Genomic DNA, 24337 nt, shown 5'->3' with positions numbered 1-24337 from the left:
AGACAAAATTATTCTGTTAATTTTCTAAATTGTTAAAAACATTGAGAAAGTTAATACACATAACTGGATGCCAATGATTCACTACTGGTAGCAGTAATATCCTTAGCTTGCTACATCCTTGGTATCTATATATCAGAATCTTTTTATTTAATATCCTACCATTTATTCTGTAACAAGTTGCTATTTTAACTGAAGCAGCTTATCAGTAAATGGAAAATATTTCCTTTTTTTTTTGGATCCTCTATCTTACAGTGATTATATTGTTTGTTCTTCTTTAGTGTAATCTATTGCTTCTCTTACATTAGTCATCTGTTCACCCTCCCATTTCAGAACTGTGTCTCTCCTTCACTGTATGATCATCTTCTGTATGCCGATTGTGAAAATTAAAAATTTAAAGATTAAAATAACAATAAAAAGGATTGTACACAGCATGGTGCTCTCAGCCTTTACCGTAAGCCTTGACAACATTTCCATGCCATCCTTTCAGACTGGAATTTACCATTTATTCGGGCTTCATTCCTAGATACATTTACTCCTACACAGCTGGCAAGAGTCTTGCTTCTGGCTTGCTTCATATGTTCTGTATACCACATTTCTCCAGCCTAGAATCCTTCAAAAGGTTTCAGACTACAATACCCAGAATTGCCAGGAAGTACTATTGAATACAAGTTGGAAGAAAGTTTGGGTGAGAGTTGGATTTTCCATTTTCCATTTGGAAAAAACAGATCTGGAGAAAAACTTTACTGGATAAGGTAGGAACAAGATGATCCTGCAAGATCTTCAGTTTGTAATACTATACGGCAAATCTTGTTGCATGGATATAAATAGGCATAACTCCTGGGCCCCTTTATTTCTTTCCCCCTTGCAATTTATAAACAGAAAGTTCCCTTGGTATCCCACTCAGTGTCTCCATAACTGTTTTCTTTTTAAGTCTGCATATATCTTAACTGCCAAAGTTGGTCCTTAGAATATTTCATATATAATTGGGGATTATGTACCTTCATAATCCCAATACAATTTTAATCATTATTATTAGCCTATATATTTTTCTTTAGTTCACAATAGCCAGCAATCTCCCTAGTAAATATGTGTTGTCTTTTCTTTATAAGCCTGTTTTAACATCCAATACATTCATATGCTGAATATAAGGCCTTTTTAAGGGGAGAAATGGGAACTACCTAAAGCATAGCTCCATATTAGAAATGTTCAGGTTGGTATTTTTTTTCAAGACAGGAAAATCAAAGAGTTGAAATATAATATCAAAGACTATTTCAGGACTTTGAATGTTCTGCATATACTACCATTGACTGCAACAGATAGAAAGCAATGGATTTAGGGTTCAGTGAGAGGAAAATGATGGGGACATTCAAGTGGATGTTTTTCCATCAGGCACCTAAAACTTTTAGAAGAGCCCCAGCTGAATCTCTGATAGGAAAGAGAAGTACCACATACTCCTCTGCAAGCTCAAAGATTTACTGGACTTTGAGCCACAGTAATCACATTCTCCATTTTTCATCAATTAAATTCTCTCATCTTGTGGATAAGGAAAAATACAGTGCTGTGATCAGCTGCTTCTCAGCCAAAACAGTATGAAATAGACCAATGATCTATTTCACTCCTAAGCTCCATTTGAGATGTGCCAGCTGCTGACTTGCAAATGCTTAAAGGAAAAACAAAATCACAGGGCCCAGTTGTTGGGCTGTCTTTAAATTCAAGGCAGGATTTTGAACAAAAGGATACTTGGGTAAACACACTCATTTGATGCTGGCCAAATGAGTAAAATACCACAAATTTCTATGGAAAAGATTTTTTTTTTTTTTTTTTGGAAAGGATGAACTGTTTACTGCTCATTTTGCTTTGCCTGTGCCTTGATTGCAGATAGCCTCTTCTCAGGAAGTGTTGAAATTTCCACTACTGATACTGACCCAATCAATGAAATTAAATTATATTTCCCCAAGCATTCCAATTTGGGCTTTGGCAAAAAGAAAAAAATCTGAAAGCTTGAACTAAACTGAAACATACTTTTTTTTTTTTTTTAAAGAGGGTTAGATAGGACCTTCTGTTAGGTAGGACCTCCCTTGGACTTTTGCAGCCATTTTTTTAAAGAGCAACTTTATAGAAATTGCTGAAAACAAACTGCATTAAATGTGTATTTGTGTCTCTGTGTGTGCGCATGCATGCATGCTCCTTCAAGTCATTCTTGACTTTTAGAGATTGCCTGGACAAGTCCCTGCAATTTTCTTGGCAGAATTTTCAAAAGTGGTTTGCTATGGCCGTCTTCCTAGAACTGAGCGAGTGACTGGCCCAAAGTCACTCAGTTGGCTTCATGCCTAAGGTGGGACTTAAAAGTCCTTGTCTCTTTGTTTCTAGTCTGGTGCTTTGAACCATTACAGAAAACTGGTACTCATGAAATCTTTCAGTTCATTTGATTACAAGACTAGAATCTCTAAGAACAATAAAGTAGAACCTGCTAAAAAATTCCTTGGATATGGACTTCTTTTAATATCTGGTCAATTTTATCACTTGGAATGCTCAGTCACATTGACTACAAGGCTTCCCACTTACAGCATGTAGTTTGACTCACCTGCTTAAACTACTGGAACTGTTTTTCCTACAATCAACTTTTAGATATTTGAGGTATAAAGGAAAATTGAATTGTGACATAGCTGAGTTCTCATGGGCACAAATCCAACTAGTTGACCTTGTCACTCCTCTTAGCCCTAGGAAGGAAATACTGGCAAACGATTTCTGAAAAATCTTGCCAAGAAAACTGAGGTGGTCTGATTAGGTAGTGGCCTGGAGTCAACACTGACTCAAACACACACACACTAACATACACACACACACAAATCTTGAGAGTGGAAATCTATTCTGAGGGAATACACAGGGATAGGCAAAATTGTTAGGAGAGACCAAACTCATCTGTTCTGTGCTGGTTGTGCATGGGAACAAAGACGGAGAGAAATGACTTCCAATCTCATAGGCAAAGAGCAAGTAAAGGGACAGATAGAAATGGAGCACAGTGCAAATCCTTGATACTCATTCTACCCTGAACTGCTCTCTTGGATTCAGTAGCTTATGAAGAGTTGTTCGCTTTGGACCTCCAATACTGCTTTATTACAGTGGCTATGTTTATGCTTCCTCCTGCCTGGGAAGAGATAATCCCACAATTAAACTCCATGAATATCTATCTACCAAATAAACTAGCCAGCCTAAAACAAATAAATGATTTCCTTGGATATTATGGCTTAGTTTACCTTTGGTTCTTCATCTGTGGATGAAACAAGAATGGTAAAGGATGACACTGTCACCGAAGAGGGAAGCCCACATCATAGCTTTTTTTTTTTTAAAGAAACATTTTGTGCATGCTTTCTTTCTTTCTCTTTTACACCCACACAGAGAGTAGGAGATACATCAATAGCAAGAGGAGATCTGAGCAATCTGGAGAGCCAAAGGAGGTAAAGTTCACACAAAAATAGTTAAGTGACAAGAGATTCTTGGCACAACATTAGTATCAGCAGCCTATACTGTTTAAAAAAGAAGGTCACTGGACTACTTGAACAATATAATGCTGAAAATGAAAATGACAGGTAATCAAAAAGGTTCATAATATATATTTACATTAATAAAATTTAAGGAAATATTACAATGCTTTGGACAATACAGCGGCCATGCATAGGGAAGAAACTGGGACTACACTATGTAACCCCTCCACCTGTTCTTGTTGGTATAATTTTTGCAAATGATGCACTTCTTTTCTCTGTTCATTTCAAAACAAAGTCAACATCCCCATATCCAGGTTATTTGAACTGTCTCATCTCAATTTCATTGATCGGCAGGCAGGATATATTTCTGACCCTATGGGTTAAAGATTTTTGACTGGCAAGGTCTTCTAGGAAGATAGCCTTCGCTGACATTGTGCCTGCCCTATGAAACAGCTTGCCTCCACTCCTGGACTTCCAGAAGTGCATTAAGACCTGGCTCTACCAAATGCCTGGGGGTCCAAGAGTGACATGCAAACCTGGGGTGATTGATAGTTGGAAGTGCTCCCTCTGTCTTTTAACTTTGCAATTGTTCCTTTTTGTTTTAATCTGATTTTTAACTTGTAATTAATGGACGCTTTTGAAGGGCATGAAAGTGTGTTGAATGGTATAAAACTTTGATAATTAAAATAAAAATAAATAAGCACTCAATTCCATTCTTAAGGGCATATCTTTTCAGCCAACATATCAAGAAAAAATTATGGATGGAGGAGGAATATGTGGGAGTTGCATCTGATTGAGAATTTAATCTATCCTGCATAATTCTAACCAATCTGCAAACCAAATCACACTTATCTATCAGTATTTCTACTTCTCCAAATTGCAAATCTCTGATACATCAAAAATGTATGTATTATGAGAAAATGCATACAAAACCCAATATTAATTAATAAAAGAAAATGCCTCATATCGAAGAAAATGAAAATATATGCTGGGCAAGATTTTAAAAGAAGATGGTGATCATATTTTTAAAGTTTTGTTAAGCAGAAATACTAATAACTTCACAAAATCATGCAAACAGAACTCTTATTATCCATTTGTTTGCCTGTGATAATTCATTGATCACTAACATGAATAAAACTTAGGCAATTGATCCTAAAATGCAGGGAATCCCCTGGCATCTATAAGTCTATGGGCTTATCCACATGACTGTATTTAAGTGGTATCACCAACCACCAGGCTAAACATCCAAAATCAGAGCACTATAATTTATTTCTTTTTATTAATTAATTAATTATCAAACTTATTTGCTATCCATCTCGTGGTCCAGACGACTCCGAATGGCTTACATCAAGATAAAGCAAACATTCAATACATATAAAAATTGATTAAAATTACAGAAATTTAAACATACCAAAAAGCAAGGGTTTGGCATTTTGTTAGTGCACCAACTACCTCCAGCCAATAGCTTCTCCTTCATAGGTACCTCCAGTCCACAGTCAGGTTTTAAGGTCTTTCCTGAAGGTTAATAGAGAGGGAGCAGATCTCACCTCCTGTTGCAAGATGTTCCAAAGGGCAGGAGCCATGGCAAAAAAAGGCTCTTCTCCTAGATCCCACTAGATAAAATTCCTTGGTTGATGGGGTCCACAGTAAACCCCTTCTGCCAGCACAAGTGGGTCAGGCAAATTGCTTTGGGGAAAGACAGTTCCACAGATAGAATAGGAAAAGATTTTCTGGGATTGCCAAAAAGTGGGACAGTCTAAATGCATCTTTTTAAATGTTAGCCTAAAGACAAGAACAATATTACAGATTATCATGATTTCAGGAAACATTATCTTGGCTCAGATTAACATGAAAGGCAAGAAAACTTCCCAGCCTACCAACATCTTCCCTTCAGGACCTAAAGAAAGAAGGTTGCATACAATCCTTAGGCTTGTTGCTGTAACACCAAGAACCACAGCTTTGAATTATGCTGAAACTGAGCCCAGGGATGGAGATATTCCTTTGGACTGTGATTTAATGTGAGCAAATCCACACTTCCTAAACTGAAGCATGAATTGTAATGCAATTTTCCATTTATATTTATCCTTTTCCAAATTTGGTCATGCTATTTTTCCATTTTTTTAAAAAAGCATATAAAATGAATACCAAATGTATATAGGAGAAAAATGTATGTACACATTAGAAAAAACATGTGTAAAGTGCATGCTACATTTTATGTGGCTTTTTTTTTTTTTTTTTTTTTTGTAAGAAAGAAACTGCTGCAGAAACAGGAAAGAACAAACTAAAGTTTGGAAAAATAAGAAATGAGTGAAATTGAACTTGACAGATTAGTTCATCTCTACTAATGGCACTTTCCTCCCTTCCCTATTATGCATCTTTAGCAAATTACCCAAAGCAGACAACTCCTCTTATATTTTTTTGCATTTGGCACGGCAATTGTTGTAGTCATAGGTATTAGATCAAAATAATGATGGCCTGGTTATAGTTTGGTCAGAAAAGGGAAGCAATCCCCTTTCACAGCAGATGGTTCTCAGCTGCAAGGTAAACACCCATTCTTTGGGAAAAGCCATTTCCAAAAAACCAAACAAAAAGAAAACTAATCCACAATGACAACTGGGATGCCAACACATTTTATTTTGGGCTTTCTCAGCCTGGTGTCTTCTGAATGTATTGGGACTGGAAGGCCCAGAATCCCCAGCCAGCACACCATCTAGGAATTCTGAGAACTGCAGTCCCAATACATCAGAAGGACACATGGATAGGGAAAGCCAACCTAAACAAAAACAACAGTCTTCCCCCCCCCCCCCGACAATCCTGTTGATGAAGCATTCCTAGTTTATTAAGAATTTAAATTAATACCTGAAGAAGCACCACAGTCCAAGGCTGAAAGGGGGAGGGGGGAGCATTAAAAAGCAAAAAAAAAAGTAAGGTATGATTTGTAATGAGAATGAAAACATTTGTGTATTCTCATGAAGACTTGTTTTGTCAAAATGCATTGGGAATTTGGTTGAATCGGTAATGCAGAAAGGCTGAGATGAGAGACACTGTGCAGGCAAAGGAAGCCAGAAGCCAGCTGGAAAAGGTTCTTTAGGATCACACTGTCACTGGAAAGAGAAAGCTTCTCACACACCAATGCCTCATATTTCATTTCCTGGGAATGTTGACAGTTAGCAGCACATATTTAGGAAAAGAAGTTCTTTAGAAGCTGATTCTAAAGAGGAGAGCTGTAAAAATCCTGGACAGAAAAGGTGGGACAAAGGTGGGACAAAAATAAGAAGTTTTCATGCTCAAGTAAAGGGCTGCTATAAGTGTTCTTTGCCTAATTGCAATCTAGAAATAGCAGCTAAGAAATAGCATTCAACTTCTGTGTAGATTACAATAAGTGCAAGTCACCAAATGTTCATGGTTTCCATTAAGTTGAGTGGGGAAATGCAAGGAATTACAACAATGAAGACTATGGGTATCTGCTATGTTCCAGAACTGGCTTCCCCAAAACTCCAGTAGTCCTGAATACAAACATCCCTTTTCTCTCCCCCCAAAAGTCAATGGCTGCCATCCATGCCTATGGAAAAAGGAATCCCAGCATTCCATTCCAATTGAAGCCAAATATGCTAAGGCAGGGCTGTCAAACTCGTGGCCTGCGGGCTGGATGTCTCACACACTGGCCACGCCCATGTCTGGTTTATCAAAAGGGGGGGAAGTCACGTGATGCCACTGTGAAGATACATGTTTGATACCCCTATGCTAAGGGATGTGGGAAGTATTAATCACATATAGAACAGAAGGGCAACCCACATTTTCTATGCATGGAAAAGAATATGAGTACTTACATAGTCACTCCCTGAATGAAATCCTTTCCTTATGCTTATACATGTGCAAATGATGCATACTAACACTGATCCATCATCCATCTATCCATCATCTACAAACTTCATCTAGGCATTAATCCATTGGTCTAAGCTGGCAGTGCTAGAAAAGGGATCCTGGAGTCATGATGGGCAGCTTGAGGAAAAGGTCAGCCAGGGAGCAGCTGCTATAAAAAGAGAAATTCTATTCCTAGAAACATTAGGAAGGTAACTGAAAATAGAACTGCCCATATAATAATGCCCTCATACAAACCTAACCTGCCACTCTCAAGGGGTTGTGTACACTTCTAGTACCTCCACATTAAGAAAGAAGTGAGAAGTCAAAAAAGGTGGAGAAAGAAAAGTAGGGGCAACCCATTCAGGAAAATCTATTTGAAGGTTTTTCAGTTTCAAACAAAGGAGAATAAAAAGGGTCAGGGATCTCCACAGGTATGGTCAAAAACTCAAGATGATGTCTGCAACAATAGGGCCAATGTCCTACCTGTTTTATGTGCCACACATTAAAAAAATGGGAAGACCTTTAATCACACCGTGGTGGCCACTCTTTTGACTTTTTTCATCATGCCCTGCAACACATGGTAGATAGATAGATATATAATTTAAAGATAACAAAGAAAAAAGACGATTTCTCCATCTTTCATAATTTCAAAAGGCCATTTGATGCAGGAGATTAGGCATTGATGGAAGGAAGTACTTCTTCACAAAGCATATAATTAAACTGTGGAATTTACCATCTTAATCCTAGCAGCCATTCTGATATATCTTTGCCATGAAAACCCCATGGACAGTACCAAAAGGAAAAAAGATATGATGCTGGAAGATGAGTCCCTCAGGTCGGAAGGTGTCCAATATGCTACTGGGGAAGAGCAGAGGGCTAGTACTAGTAGGGCCAGAAAGAATGAAGCGACTGGGTCAAAGCCGAAAGGACACTCAGGTGTGGATGTATCTGGTGGTGAAAGGAAAGTCCAATGCTGTAAAGATCTATACTTCATAGGAACCTGGAATGTAAGATCCATGAATCAAGGCAAGCTGGACGTGGTCAAACGAGATGACAAGACTGAACATCAACATTTTAGGAACCAGCGAACTAAAATGGACAGGAATGGGTGAATTTACATCAGATGACCATCAGGTATACTACAGCGGGCAAGAATCTCTCAGAAGAAATGGAGTAGCCTTCATAATCAATAAAAGAATAGGAAAAGCAGGACTGGGATACAATCCACAATATGACAGAATGATTTCAGTTCAAATCCAAGGCAAACCATTCAGTAGTCCAAGTCTATGCCCCAACCACTGGTGTGGAAGAGGATGAAGTTGACTGGTTCTATGAAGCCCTACAACACCTTCTAGAATTAACACCAAAAATTGATGTCCTTATCATCATGGGGGATTGGAATGCTAAAGTAGGAAGCCAAAGGATAACCAGAATAACAGGCAAGTTTGGCCTTGGCGTACAAAATGAAGCAGGGCACAGGCTGGTAGAATTTTGTCAAGAGAATACGATGGTCATAGCAAACACTCTTTTCCAACAACCCAAGAGATGACTCTACACATGGACATCACCAGTCACCACAGAAATCAGATGTGCTCTGCAGCATAGAGTCAGTAAAACAAGACCAGGAGCTGACTGTGGCTCAGATCATGAGCTTCTCATTGCAAAATTTAGGCTTTAATTGAAGAAAATTGGGGAAAGCACTAGATCTTTCCCCTACTTTCAGGTATGAACTAAATCATATCCCTGATGAGTATACAATAGATGTGACAAATAGATTTAAGGAATTAAATCTGATAAGACAAAATGCCTGAAGAACTATGGACGGAGGTTCATAACATCGTACAAGAGGTAGCAAGTAAAACCATCCCAAAGAAAAAGGAATGGAAGAAAGCAAAATGTCTGTCTCAGGAAGCTTTACAAATAGCTGAGGAAAGAAGGGAAGCAAAAGGCAAGGGAGAAAGATACTCCCAATTGAATGCAGAATGCCAGAGAATAGCTAGAAGATATAAGAATACCTTCTTAAATTAACAGTGCAAAGAAATAAAAAAAAAAAACAATAGAATAGGGAGGACCAGAGATCACTTCAAGAAAATTGGAGATATGAAGGGAATGTTTCATGCAAAGATGGGCATGATAAAGGACCAAAATAGCAGGGACCTAACAGAGGCAGAAGAGATTAAGCAGAAGTGGCAAAATTATACAGAAGAACTATACAAGAACGAGCTTAACGTCCCTGATAAACACGATGGGGTGGTCACTGACCTCGAGCCAGACATCCTAGAAAGTGAAGTCAAATGGGCCTTAGGAAATCTGAGCAGCAACAAAGCTAGTGGAGGTGACAGTATTCCAGCTGAGCTATTCAAAATCTTAAAAGATGATGCAATAAAAGTGCTACATTCAATTTGCCAGCAAATTTGGAAAACTCAACAGTGGCCACAGGATTGGAAAAGGTCAGCGTACATTCCAATTCCAAAGAAGGGCAATGCCAAAGAATGTTCAAACTACCACACCATTGCACTCATTTCACATGCTAGCAAAGTTATGCTCAAAATCCTACAAGCTAGGCTCCAGCAGTATGTGGACCGAGAACTACCAGAAGTAGAGGCAGGATTTCGAAGAGGCAGAAGAACTAGAGATCAAATTGCCAACATACACTAGATCATGGAGAAAGCTAGGGAGTTCCAGAAAAACATCTACTTCTGCTTCATTGACTATGCTAAAGCCTTTGATTGTGTGGATCACAACGAATTGTGTCAAGTTCTTAAAGAGATGGGAGTACCAGACCATCTTATTTGTCTCTTGAGAAACCTATATGCAGGTCAAGAAGCAACAGTGAGAACTGGACACAGAACCACTGATTGGTTCAAAATTGAGAAAGGAGTTTGGCCAGGCTGTATACTGTCACTCTGCCTATTTAACTTGTATGCAAGCACATCTTGAGAAAGTTGGGGCTAGGTGAATCAAAAGTTGAATTCAGATTGCCAGGAGAAATATCAACAACCTCAGATATATAGATGATACCACTCTAATGGCAGAAAGTGAACAGGAACTAAAAAGCTTCTTGATGCGGGTGAAGGCAGAGAGTGCAAAAGTTGGGTTGAAACTCAACATTAAGGAAACTAAGATCATGGCATCCGTACCTCCAAGAAATGGAGGTAGTGACAGATTTTATTTTCCTGGGCTTCCTGGGCTTCAAGATCACCGCTTGATCTTGGTCCGGGGATTACAGCCGAGAAATTAAAAGACACTTGATCCTGGGGAGGAAAGCTATGGCAAATCTAGACAGCATTCTAAAAAGCAGAGACATCACCCTGCCAACAAAAGTGTGTATAGACAAGGCTATGGTTTTCCCAGTTGCAATGTATGGTTGTGAAAGTTGGACCATAAGAAAGGCTGAGCGCCAAAGAATTGAGGCCTTTGAACTATGGTGCTAGAAAAGACTCCTGCGAGTCCCTTGGACTGCAAGGTGATCAAACTGGTCAGTCCTAGAGGAGATCAACTCTGACTGCTCTTTACAAGGCCAGATCCTGAAGATGAAGCTCAAATACTTTGGCCACCTAATGAGAAGGAAGAATTCACTGGAGAAGAGCCTAATTCTGGGAATGATTGAGGGCAAAAGAAGACGACGACAGAGAACGAGGTGGCTGGATAGAGTCACTGAAGCAGTCGGCGTGAGCTTAAATGGACTCCAGGGAATGGTAGAGGACAGGAAGGCCTGGAGGAACGTTGTCCATGGGGTTGCGATGGGTCAGACACAACTTCATGACAACAACAGCCATTCTGAATTGTTTCAAAAGGGGACTGGGCAGAGTCACAGAGAATAGGCTATATAAGGCAACTAACACTGATGGCATCTTCAGTTGCAAGTAGCATACCTTAAATATTGGCTTCTGGGAACAACTGGTATGTGGGAGATAATGTGGGAGCTACTATATTCCATTCCCAAAATTCTTGTAGCTGGCCATTACCTGATTCAAAAAGCTGGACTAAGAGAATTTATGGTCTAATTCAGCAGAGATCTTATATTCTTATGACCAACAAAATGTTATTTATATTTCAAGTCTGCAAACATTTATTCGCTTTCTTTTGGTTATCAGGAAAGCTAGAACCCACCTTAATTTATTTACTTATTCCATATAGCTCAATAACTACAGCTTTTCTAAGCAGTGTTTGAGAATTAAAACTTATGAGAAGAAAAGCAAAACATCATAAAAAGCTACATATAGCACCATATATGGCAGTTTAGAGGTATTAGAAGCAGCTATAATAACATCAATAAATACAACAATTTTAAGAAAGTAATAAAAAAGCATGCTTCCAAAATACCAAAGTGAATTACAACATATTAAAGGAACACACCTTATAAGTTGAATCACAAATGTGACAAGAGGCACAAGAACCCACAACTTCTTCAATTCATGAAAAACTACAAAGCCTCTGTGGTATATTTTCAAGGCTGGCACATTTATTTTGGCATGAATTTACCTTTTCATTTCTAAAAGAACTTCTGTGTCAGAGTTCACTTCTCTCAATTCATAGTTTTCATTATAAAAAGAAGAGGTAGAGAAGAAAGCTGATCTTCTTTCTTTAAAACTACAGCCAACTGAAAATGGAATACTTTTTCCATTCAGCAGCTCCTTGTTTCATGTGATCAACACTGAAGGAAGTTGGGCGCAAATTTATTTAAAACCTATCAGTTTTGCCCAAATATGATTCCCTCTGAAAGGTCAGGATTCAATCTCCTTTCCAAAAAGAGAGAACCTCATCCAACGTCAGTTTCCCCAAGGGCACATTATTAGGATTCTAGTGATGTCTTCCAGGTATAGTGGGACTTCAGTTCCTGACATTTCCAGAGATAAATTCCTAAGAGTGTTGTTTCCCAGCTCAGCAGAATGTGCAATAATGCCATAATGAATGTTACAAGAATAATTGTGAGTCTATAGAATAGTTGAAGCGTGCAATTTATTTGAAAGAATTTGTTACACCAGTTTGATTCTATCAGGTAATTATATCATACAAGATGCAGATTAATTTAAAAAGCAAGTACCTCATATAAATTATTAATAAAGATCCACACAATGAATTGATTCAGGCCTTCCATTTATTCTAGATAAATTTGTGTACTAATTGAAAGAGGATAGATTTCACAGTCTTGAATCAAAATAAAGGTTGGAGAAAGGTACAATTTCAAAAACTTCAGCATTTCATGGATAAAATTTAGCCTGAAGCAGAATTCTCAAGACTTTGCAGGCCACGTGTTAATCGTTTCTCAAAAATTTCACTGTAACTTGAGTACCAGTTAATTGTCCATCTTCTTCTCACCTTAAAATATGTTGTCAAAAATTCAGTACAATCCTTCATGTTTCAGCAGATTCCCCAATAATGCTTCTGTCTCCTTCTTTCTTCCAGAAACCCATCACCTCATCCCAAGAGGGATGGAGCACCATCGCTATTCATGGGAGTCCATGGGAAAGGATTCAGGTGACATTGTCTGTATCACAATGTCATGCAAATTACATAAATTGTATTATTTGCGTCAGTCATGTCCTTTTTGCAAGTTGGAGTTTAGCAACATTCCACACATGTTTCTTGACCTCTGACATGCCAAAAGACAACATCTTTCCCAGCTGTGAATCAACATATTTCTTTACACTCTTGCTGAAGCTCCTCCCATTCTTTTTCTCAACTCTCAATCCCTTAAGTGAAATTTTTTGGAGGCCAAGCCAATGCATTGGAAGGGAGTCTCACAGAGTTAGTGGCTTTCTAGTAAATTCTGGCTTAGTTCCGCCCTCATCCGTGACTGTCTTGTAACTCTGTTACACTCTCGGAAAACAAAAACAAAGCCCTGCCTTCACTAGGCTAGTAACCCAACTCTTTTGAAGGCAAAGAATCAGCACCCTTATAAACACTGGTAAATCCAATTCCTCATTGTTAAAATAGAACTAAACCATTCTATGCTGTTAGTTTAGAATGTTTTCTTCCATTAGATAAAATGCTGAGCAAAGGGGGAGGGGGGAAAGACATGAGTGAATATTCGAACTAACAGAAGGATAAATCACACCAGCAGCACTTGTAAAGCTGAGGTACAAACCAGAGATTCAAAGAGTAGAGGGGCGGAGGTGGTGGTGAACTGTTCTGCATTAAATTATTTTAACTTTCATGTGGAACTGCTACAAAAAGTATAAACAGTTGCAGTTTTTCGGGACTCTGTAAATTTATATCCCAACCTCTGAACATCAAAGTGATAAATTACTCTCTAAACTTAAGCCCAGTTCTTACTCAAGCAAAACTCTCATTATAGCTAAAGAAAAAAAAAAGTTTTTCCTCTGAAAAAAAAAAAAAGCAAAGAAAAAGACATAATTGGCTCTTTTATATGTATTAAAGCCCAGTTATGCAATTTTAGATTCTAGAAAGGTACGCTAATAATCCTTAGAATAAACTACTTTCTCACGTGATTCTAATTTTACTTCCAAACTCTGAATGGCCAAAAATTCAGTTGGAGAATGAGAAGAAGCAATGGCAATTGAAATAAGAAGGTCAATTCATCAGCAATTTAATCTCAAACACTCCTTCTTAACATTACTACTGTATCCAATTATATGTATTTGATTCTGAGTGTCTGGGAATGCAAGTTATAGCAGGTGGCAATCAGTGGTGGGTTCTAACTGGTGTTACCACCGGTTCTCTTCGCGCATGCGTTTTGCGTGCGATTGCCACGTGCATACTCGCTTTGCTCACACACACGTCGAATTTGCACTCCGCACAAGAGCATTAAGTTTCTGCCCAGCTGAGGTGCAGCAATCCACTCTGCCACACATATCAGCCGGCTAAAAAACAAGAAATAAAGGTAAATTTAACACAGGGGCGGGGAGGAGGGCCCAGCTCCCTGTCAAAGAGAATCAGTTCGGTGACATCACATCACCACTACCGGCTCACCCGAACCGGCCCAAACTATGTACACATAATTGCTTTGTATCACTTTTTACTCAGCACAGCAAAATGGTGATATTTTGCACCATGTGGAACCCATCACTGGCAGCAGCAATTTCCAAAGTAGTTGAGTGAACCTGGAAAACTACATGGTTGCTTTAATGCAGGGGTGAAATGCTACCGGTTCGGGTGAATAGGTAGCGGTGGTGGGTGGTTGGCGAACCAGTAGCGGTGGCAGCGCAAGGCTCCGTCCACCCACCCAGACGTTGTTACTTCCTGGTTTTAACTTCCTGGTTTTAACTTCCTGGTTTTAACCAGGAAGTAACCTGTTTTTGACCCTCTGTGCATGTGCAGAAGGCTTTGCGCATGCGGAGAGGGTCTAAAATTGCACATGAGGCGCATATGCGGTAGGGAAGAGAAGGAGATTTCACCCCTGCTTTAATGGGTCAAGGTGTTATGTGTGCAATCTCAAACACTGCGAAGTATCGGTTTCCAAGGATTTCCACAACCTGATTCAACCTATTTCAGACCACACAGAACACAACACTTTCAACAGACAGCGCAGGATGGGCTTTGCAGCCCTCCTAATACAGGTAGTCCTCGGCTTATGACCACAACGGAGCTCAAAAATGTCTGTTGTTAAGTGACCCATTTGTTAAAAGTGAATTTTGCCCCATTTTATGACCTTTCTTGCCTCAGTTGTTAAGTGAATCACTGCAGTTGATAAAGTTAGTAACCCGGTTGTTAAGTGAATCTGCCTTTTCCGTTGACTTTGCTTGTCAGAAGGCTGCAAAAGATGATCACATGATCTTGGGACACAACATCGGTCATAAATATGAACCAGTTGCTAAGCATCTGAATGTTGATCACCTAATCATGGGGATGCTGGAAATGTCATAACTGTGAAAAACAGTTGTAAATCCTTTTTTTCAGTGCTGTTGTAACTTTGAGTGGTCATTAAGCGAATTGCTGTAAGTCGAGGACTACTTGTATTGTTATATCTCTCATATGGTGAGGAATGTTGGGAGCTGTAGTTCAGCAACATCTGGAAGGCCACTGATTCCGCATCTCTTAATGGTTTGGATATGCTCAAACCTGGTACTACACATAGAACCTTGTGCTACTCATAAATCAACACTGATATGTAAGGAGGAGAATACCCAAAATGCTCCAGCACCAGGTTTTCCCTTCAAGCACAGTTATACTGTGGACATTGTGTTTCATTTTATACGTGAACTTGAAAAGCTGAAGGAGGGACTAATGTCTGTGTGTGCACAGCAGAAAATGTATTTGATGATGTGAAGCAGCTCAACTGGATTACACCACAATGAAGAGCAGGCTCTTGCTCAGCCTTTACCAGCCCCCACCCAGCCAGGAGTTGTAATCCCAGCACATCCAAAAAAAGTACTGGGTTTGGGAAATCTGCTTTTGCTCAACTATATGTGCATTAATATGAGTGAAGGTTCCACTGAGTTTAATAGGATCAACCTGCTAAAAAGTATGTTCAGGATTCTATATCTAATATAAATAAATAAATAAATAAATAAATAAATAAATAAATAAATAAATAAATAAATAAATAAATAAATAAATAAATAAATAAATAAATAAATAAATATTGATGTCATATTCATACCGGTTTGTAGCTGGCTGTATTTTTATATTAAGAATGAATAACTGATTTAAGCAGGGAAGGTGCTTTACTAGTTTATTCCTTCTCACTCTGACCTTACTGTTTATGAGTGCAATTGGCACAAAGCAGACAGACAGACAGACAGACAAACATTTACTAACTCAATAGAACTAGTGGAGTTAGCAGCATTATCAGCTGTCTTTTATTTTAAATGTTATGGCATGCTCCTAGGAAACCTAGGAAAGAAAATAACTGATAAAGTGTTGTGATAAATATTTCATGTACAGCCTTTAGATCAGGGGTGTTAAATTCGCGGCCCGTGGACCGGATGTGTCACACGCTGGCCACGCCCACGCCTGATTTAGCGAAGGAGGAAAAAGTAGCGATATGTCACGTGATGACGCTGTGATGATACCAGTTTGACACCCCTACTTTAGATGGAAGTCGGATCCATTGCAATCAGAAGAGAATTTTCTAGCAGAATAGGAAGTGGAAATAGAAGGCTAATACAAACTGATGATTCAGAAATATATATTGATTCTAAATTAATACACATCTATCTACTCAGAAACTTCACTGGGAATGCTTATACAGAAGCTAGGTTAAGGAAAGTAATCAGACTGGCATGTCTTTGCCTATTTCGCAGAAAATCCAGTTCAGTGGTTTTGGGGGACACATTAAGCAACCTATCCTGATATCTCTTACAGCTCCTTCTGCCCATCCAGGAGAAGCCAAATGCCCTTTTATTCCCTATGTGTAAATGAACTGGCAAAATTTTAGCACAATTCTACTTCAAGTCTTAACCCAGCAGCACACGAAAAGTTTAATGTGAATAAATTCTGAACTAATCAGGTTCCTTCTTTAAATGTTGACACAGTATTATGCATATCCCATAAATACCTTCTGACTAAAATTCATCCCAGGAGATTGGCACCATGCCAGGGCTATTCATATTTACTGTATTTATACAGAACAGTTGGCCAAAGATAATATTGAAGACAAAATATGTCTTGAGATATATACAATATCTCTGGGTTTTCCTTTTAAATCTCTTCATTGCTAAAAATATTTACAAAATGTCCCTCAAAGACCTATCAGGGATCTGCGCAGTGATATATAGCCAACTATGAGTATAATTAGACATATTTGTAATATTTGAGCTGAAGTCTGTTACCAAATGCTAATGTCTCTGTGGTTTAAAAAAAGTTTCTTTAAAAAAAAAAAACCCTGAATGATTACTCTTTCCCAGGCCTTTTACTCTATGACCTCAGTGTGTTTTCGGAGATTTCCTCCCCTCCCACCACCATCACATTGTCTGCTTCACTGGTACTAGAGACTTAAACCTTTTAAGGCTGAAGGGAAACGGTGCAGAGCAGCCTAGCCTTGTGTTTTCTCATTTATATTGTAGCCATTTCTTCTTGACTGTGTACGTTTTTTCCTCCCCTTTAGAACGGCTCATCCAGCCTAACGTATAACTAGACAGCAGTGGAAAAATGGTTAACTCTTTTACTCTGATCTTCTCAACCAAGTATTTGCACAGGAGGCCTGGCTGCAGTAAGCAAGCAAGCTAGCTAGCTAGCTAGCTATGGGCTCTTGAACATCTGATGCTCCCTATTGGCCAAGGCCTGCAACCTCCACTTGTCCTTTTCTGCTGTTCTATTTCAAATCCAGGCAAAGGGATCCAAAAGTGTTGGGGGCACTTTTGCGTTCATGCCAAGATAACCCTTCATTTTCCACGGACAATTAAATTTTCCAGAAAAAACAATGCATAGCTGTAAACCGTTCACTCTGGATAACCCTGCCTCTTTCTATGGCTCAGCCACATCAGAAACATGATCAAAGGGATTGGGAGGTTATTTGAGATGGTAAACAGTCACAAAAGAAATGAGTTTTTGCATGTTAGACACATGGGGGGAGGGCAGACAACTGCATGTGCGGATGTGTGTACACGCACATATGTACGTGTGCATTCTAATGTCTCGATTTCTCTTCTGCATTTCAGCATTGCCACAAATTATATCAGAGAGCTTGCACATCCCTGCTTGGCTCCAGCACGTTCTGCAAAATGTTTTTTCCCTCGGGGCAGCAAGGGTGGAGTGTGTTTATCATAAGACTTCTGGATGGTGCCTTAATTACAATAATAAAGCCCTTTGATTCCCAGGGTGTCCTCTTCCTTGGATTGTCATTTGACAATAAAAAAAAAGAGAGAGAGAGAGAAGGCAGCTCACTGAGAAGTGGGTGCAGAAATTGCTGGCTGGCACTCTCGCTCCCTGACTCTCACTGGCGTGCCCCAGCAAGCCTCAAAGTTACACCTCTGTAACAGTCAAAATAAATAGAATATTGAGATAGAGAATCTAGTATGGAGTTACCCAGGTGGCTGCAATGCCTTCTCCATTACCTACTTCTCAGAGATGGGTCAGGTATCAATATATAGGCTCCATATAACAGAAGCAGAAGAGAACAAATTAGAAAATTAATCAGTGAGCACTTTAGTGAACACATTGAGTCCAATCCTTTTCTTCCTCCTAGAAAATTTCTCAAGATGACCTACATTTGACTATTGTTCTAACACAGTATTTCTTAACTTTGGCAACTTTAAGAAGGGTGGACTTCAACTCCCAGAATTCTCCAGCCAGCGCATGGTTGAGAAACGTTCTAAGGTATTCCAATTCTGCTCTGGACCATAATAATAAGTTATTAGACTTCCACATATTTCATAGTCTGATTTTCTAAAGAGCAAAAAAGTCCACAATTTCAGAGCGTTAAAGCAACAACACTGTCTAATATTAATGCAATACACACAGGATAGCAGTATAACCCTGCCCCTTTATGTGAAGATAACTCCACTGGGCTGGAGTTGTTTGTAGTTACAATGCAGAGCATTGTTATTTTTATATTTATATTTTGCCTTTTGGGGTATATATGCACTCTAATTGACTAGACCTTTTTGGCCACAGCCCAACAGCAAGTCCAAACTGGAGCTGCAATTTGAATTCTGCCACTGCCAACCCTGAATGCTCAGCCTTTAGATTTGTATGAAGCCAACTTCTTCAAGCTCGCCCTGATTTTCAGAAGAGAGTCCATCTAATCAGTTCCAGCTGACACATTCCCAGGCTGTGTCCAGGAAGCTGGCCCTTAAAAAAAATGTTGGAGGAAGATTTATTTTGTACCTGGAGAGAAGATGACCACAAATATGACGGACTATTAAACTGAAAAAGGAAACCTAGAGTGGAACTTCCAGGTTTGGACAATTTTTTGGCAGGCAAGAAAAACTTGAATTTTAGGGTCAGAGATAATTCTTGTTTTTCTCCATTCTCCCCACTTCTTACCCCCTCCACACTGAAAATCCTGCCCAATTCCAACATAATCCAGCAGTGGCTAGAGAAGAGGAGGCCACAGGATGGGAACAAGAGATAGGAAACTGATAAGGCAACAGGAAGGGATGTGGGGGGGGTGGACCCCTTGAGGGGGGGGTCAAAGGGATCTTAACAAGTAAGCTAATCCCCTTTGTGAGATTTGTTGACCCAGGTGTTCACTGAGAAAGATCAGGGACTTGGAGCAGCGGGTCTGATGAAGTGCTGAGGTGGAGAGTATCTAAGGAGAAAGCGCTGGGGAGCTAGAGTTCCCAATATGAAGAAATATTACACAGGGAAGAATGACAGGAAAGAACCAGAAAAAGGAGTCTTACAGATATAATCTGCTCCTCAAAGATACCATCCGGTCAAATTGGGGTGGGGTGGGGAGGGATTTTATGTACTCTTTACCAAAAGCTTTATGGGGACGTTCCTGAAAAGCAAAGCCCAATTTGTATTTGTGTTTTCTGCTGTGAAGCCTCTGCAAGTGCTTAAGTTTGGCTGTGTAGGGTTTAGTTCTCACAGAAGGGCAAGACAGGCACTCTGCAGATGTTCAGAGGCACACACATCTCTTCTTACTTAGCCCATCCCAGGTTTACACCTCAGCACTCAAAACATTCCCAGCGTTCAGATCCAAATAGAGTCTGATTACCAAGTAAACCTCACTGATGAAATTTAACTCACTTCCTTGGGGTTTTATCCTGAGGAATAACGCTGTGCTGTACCGGTCAAGTATTACAGAAATAAAACTGGTAGGTGGCTGTGTCAACATCCTCCCTTTCTGCCGAGGAAACCCCTTGCTGCATTTTTAAGATGTGGGGGGGGGAGGGGGCCTGGGATGTCACACCTCTGGATTACTCTGGACTGCCCCCTTGCAATTTCTGTGGGACCTGAACCGCCAGGCACTCTCCACCTGAGCGGTCTCAAGGTAACCGTGAAGACACCTCTCCACGCCTCCTCGCACCCGTCAGGCACATTATGCAATCCCACAACCACCAAGCTCTACCTGGCACAGGCACACACAATTTACTCAGAGTAGACTTACTTGCGGACGGGTGGTAACTCCCCATGTCAATTTTGTAAACTTCTTTGGCGTAATATTCCTCATCGCTCCTTTCCTTTTCACAAGAGGCTGCCCTGTGGTTCGCCTTCTCCTGCAGCAAGTCCCTTGTGCTATTGTAGATTGAGATGACCTCCGGAGGAACCTCCTCGGGCTCGGGGTACTCTTCCGGAGGGCTGGTGAGTTTCAGTTTGCTGAGGATCTGGCCTCGGATGGCTTCGATCCGCTTACGCATGAACTGGTCCGTGTCTAGGGTGCTGCACGTAGACAGAGCAAAGGCCACCGTGGCCAGATCCAGGGTGAGGAGCACGCTCAGGAGATAGCAGTGCATTTTAGGAAAGGAAAAAAAAAGGTTTAAAAGTGAAAAATAAAATAGAGCTCAAAACACACTTCTTTTCGTTCGGCTTCTCCCACAAAGAAAGGACCAAAATGCTTCCTGGGATTTTCTCCGTGGCAGTTTAAGATGTGCAAACAAGACTCAGATCTTCTTCTTTTTTTAAAAAAAACAAACCAAAAAAACGAGGGATCGAAAGAATAAATGCAATCCCGATCGTGAGTCCAGATAGCATATGCCAAGTTGCCGGTCCGCCAAACTGCTTGAAAGTCCAAGAGTGAGTTTGCTAGCAGATGCGATGCTCCAAGCCAGCAATCGCTTTCTATTAAAGCAAAAAACAAGCAAAAAACCTGCAACAGATAGCGCCTAATAATAATAATAAAAAAGAAATGTAACAGGTTGCAAATGTTGCTTCAAAGCAGGAAAGCAGGTTGCTTTTTCTCTTCCCGGCTACTAAAGAAGATAATAAAAACCCAAAAACGTTGCCAAGAGATGGGGGTGGAGGGAATAACGTCTGGTACATACAAAAAGAAATTTTAAAAAATCTTAAGGGTTGAAGGAGTGCGTGGAAGGAGGGGAAAAAAAGAAGGGCAACTGGCCGCCACTTAAAGCGAGGGCTCCGGAGACTCGGCGCCCAACTGCCCACAAGCTCCCACGCTCCAAATTGAGATGGCACCGACTGGCAGGCGGAGGAAAGTAGGTCCGGGGTTGGGTGATGCCCCCCTTCTGGGAATCAGTGCGTCGCTCCCCCACCCTTTGGCCCAGGGGGTTGGTGTCCAGCTGCGAACGGAGGCGAAATGCGCCCACGTGTGTAGAGATGCGTGCGTGTGTGTGTGTGTATACGCGCGTGCCGGCGCCAGGACAGACCCCGAGACGCGCCTGGGACAGCTGGACGCCTTCAAGGTGGTTCTGCCGGCTTCTCTCCCTTCTCCTCCCACGACTGTTGCTCTTCCACACCCGCCCACCAACCCCCTTCGCAGCGTGGGCAGGATTCTGAGCGGTCCTGCTTTCCTGGAGACGGCGGACTGCAGAGGCTGTTTGCATTAACCGACCAGCTCACCTCCCTCCCTCCTCTCTCTCTCTCTCTCTCTCTCTCTCTCTCTCTCGCTGGCGACTGAGGGCTGCACAACTTTTCCAGGAGCTCCCTCTCCTCCTCCTCCTCCTCCTCCTCCTCTTCAGTTTTTAAAAAGCCAAACCGAATCAAGAAGGCTGAGCTACCGCTGCTTCTCCGAGGCTTTCGGGATTCCGCCCCCTCCACCCGCGCGTTTTCTCCCAAGACTGGAGATTGCAAAGTTCGTTTTCCGCCCTCGCCTTGGCACTTTTCCACGCGGAGTAGTAGGTGGCGTGCCTTTTTTTTTTCCCCTTTCCCTTTTCCTTTCCTTTTTTTTCTTTTTGGCCCACGGCTTCCTCCTTCCCCACGGAGCTTGAAGAGATGGGGCTGGCAGGCACGCCGCCCCTCGTCCCCAGGTCTTCTAAGCTCTCCCCTTTCTCGGAGCCCCCGCGCTCAACTCACGGCTTTCGCCCGCAGAGAACCTCGCGCTCTGCCGGAGAGGGCGGATTGATAAAGTCCTCTCGGACCGCGTGTGTGTGTGTGTGTGTCCGCTGCCTCCACAAAATGACGCGGGGTGGGAGCCGGCAGACTTTAAGTGACCTAACGGATAAGGACCCTGCCGCCTTCTTGAACCTGGGCTACGTCTTCCTCTGTTCCAGTGGGGGCGGCAGGAAGCCCGTAGGTGCGCATCAAAAAGATGGTGACAGAAAATGTCTTTGGTCGGGAGAGCTCTCGGGTGTTACCGCGAGGCGATGGAGGTGCAACAGCCGAGTCTCTTTTTAAGGGTGTGATTCTGATTCATGAGGTGCGAACTAGAATGGGCTACCTACCCGGTGCCTTCCAGATGTTTTAGACTTCAATTCCCAGAATTCCGTTGGTGATGGTATCCGGAGTCTGTAGGGAGTTAAAATCAACAGATCTGGAAATCCAGGCGGTCAACTCTTTATGTGAACAATAATAATAATATATAAAACAATAAAACGTTACGATTTTAATTAGTCTGGACAGAACAGGCAGACTCATTCTCACTTGCTCCAAACTGGTTCCCAAATTTGCACTGTCTGTGATTCATATGTTCCGTTCCAAATGTCCTCTTTCTTGCCTACATTTGTAGAATCTTGCCCAGTTATAAAACTAAGTTTCTACATACTTTTTGGCATGATTTGTGCATGCTTTAAAAAAAAAAAACAACTTTGCCAAATGTTTCAGTGGCTGCAAGCTCCCAGTTGTTGAATGGCTTCAACATTACAGTGAAACGATCTGGTCATGATCTGGTCATCTAAATTTTTTATATGCCAGGGCTGGAGATCCACTCCAACTACAGGAGTCACATTAAATATAAGAAATGGAGAGAGGGTCCTACATGGGCATTTTCAGCCTCCCCACTTTATGGTTGGCTGAACCACAAACAGCCCAAGTACATCTTGGTGCACTTTCACTGGCAAACTGCTTGCACACCTGTTACACTGTTGAAGATGATGCAAATAAAAAATGTCCCTCTGAACAGGTAATCCTCTACTTATGACCACAGTTGAGTCCAAAATTTCCAATGTTAAGAAATTTGTAAGTGAGTTTCCCCCCATTTTACGACCTTTCTTGCCACAGTTGTTAAGTGAATCACTGCAGCTGATGACTTAGTAACCCAATTGCTAAGTGAATCTGACTTCCTCAATGACTTTTCTTGTGAGAAGGTAGGTAATCACATGACTGTGTGACACTGCAACCCTCATAAATATGAACCAGTTGCTAAGGATCTGAATTTTGAACATATGATCATGGGAATGCTGCAAAGATCATAACTCTGAAAAACGGCCGTAAGTCACAATACTATATGGAACAAAACTGTGGCTGAATCTGGATGTTCTGCTTTCCCAGTTGCTAATTGGCAGATTGCAGAAGAGGGCAGTTCTCTTGACAGGCACGTAGCTTCCCTTAATTCTGAGGCCTGGTGGCTCAGCAGACTGATAGCATTGTGATTAACACCAGCTGTCTGCAATTACTGTAAGTTCGAATCTCACCAGGCTCAAGGTTGACTCAGCCTTCCATCCTTTCTAAGGTAGGTAAATTAAGGACCCAGTTTGTGGGGGCAATAAGCTGACTTTGTATAAATATATAAAAGGATGAAGGCATTAACGCATTGAAAGCCACCCTGAGTCTCCGGAGAAGGGCGGCATATAAATCAAATTAAAAAAAAAAAAAATTCAAGGCAGTGGTGAAATCCAATTTTTTTTACTACCGGTTCTGTGGGAGTGACTTGATGGGCATGGCGGGAGAAGGATACTGCAAAATCCCCATTCCTTCCCCACTCTGAGGCCAGCCAGAGGTGGTATTTGCCTGTTCTCCAAACTGCTCAAAATTTCCGGTACCGGTTCTCTAGAACCTGTCAGAACCTGCTGGATTTCACCCCTGGTTCAGGAGTGTCAACCTGTCGGCCAACGGGCCTGATGTATCACATGCTGGCCACCCCCATTTTAGTGAAGGGGAAAAAAGTCACAATACATCACATGACGATGCGAGCTTGACACCCCTGCCTTAGTTGAAGGGGAGCTTTCTACATGGAATCAATTTCCAGATGTGTATGAATTTTAGGACTGGGGGTTCTAAACCTCATTTGTGTACCCTGAATT

At 41.0% G+C, this 24337-nt stretch overlaps 1 protein-coding gene across 1 annotated transcript in view; it reads right to left on the bottom strand.

The window, feature by feature from the left end:
- TGFB2 (transforming growth factor beta 2) overlaps positions 1-20817 on the bottom strand; it is a 91946-nt gene extending 71129 nt beyond the window's left edge. Inside the window, exon 1 of the mRNA XM_070949063.1 lies at positions 20311-20817. Within this exon, the coding sequence (XP_070805164.1) occupies positions 20311-20656 (346 nt within the window). The 5' untranslated portion in view covers positions 20657-20817. The remainder of the gene's footprint in view (positions 1-20310) is intronic.
- Positions 20818-24337: the final 3520 nt, after the last annotated feature.

This window comes from Pituophis catenifer, unplaced genomic scaffold, assembly GCF_029215685.1.
Source record: "Pituophis catenifer annectens isolate HBS135680 unplaced genomic scaffold, rPitCat1.0.hap2 SCAF_1, whole genome shotgun sequence".
In the NCBI taxonomy this organism is placed as follows: Eukaryota; Metazoa; Chordata; class Lepidosauria; order Squamata; family Colubridae; genus Pituophis; species Pituophis catenifer.
Note: the sequence above shows the minus strand (reverse complement) of the source record. Positions and strands in the feature narration are given on the sequence as shown.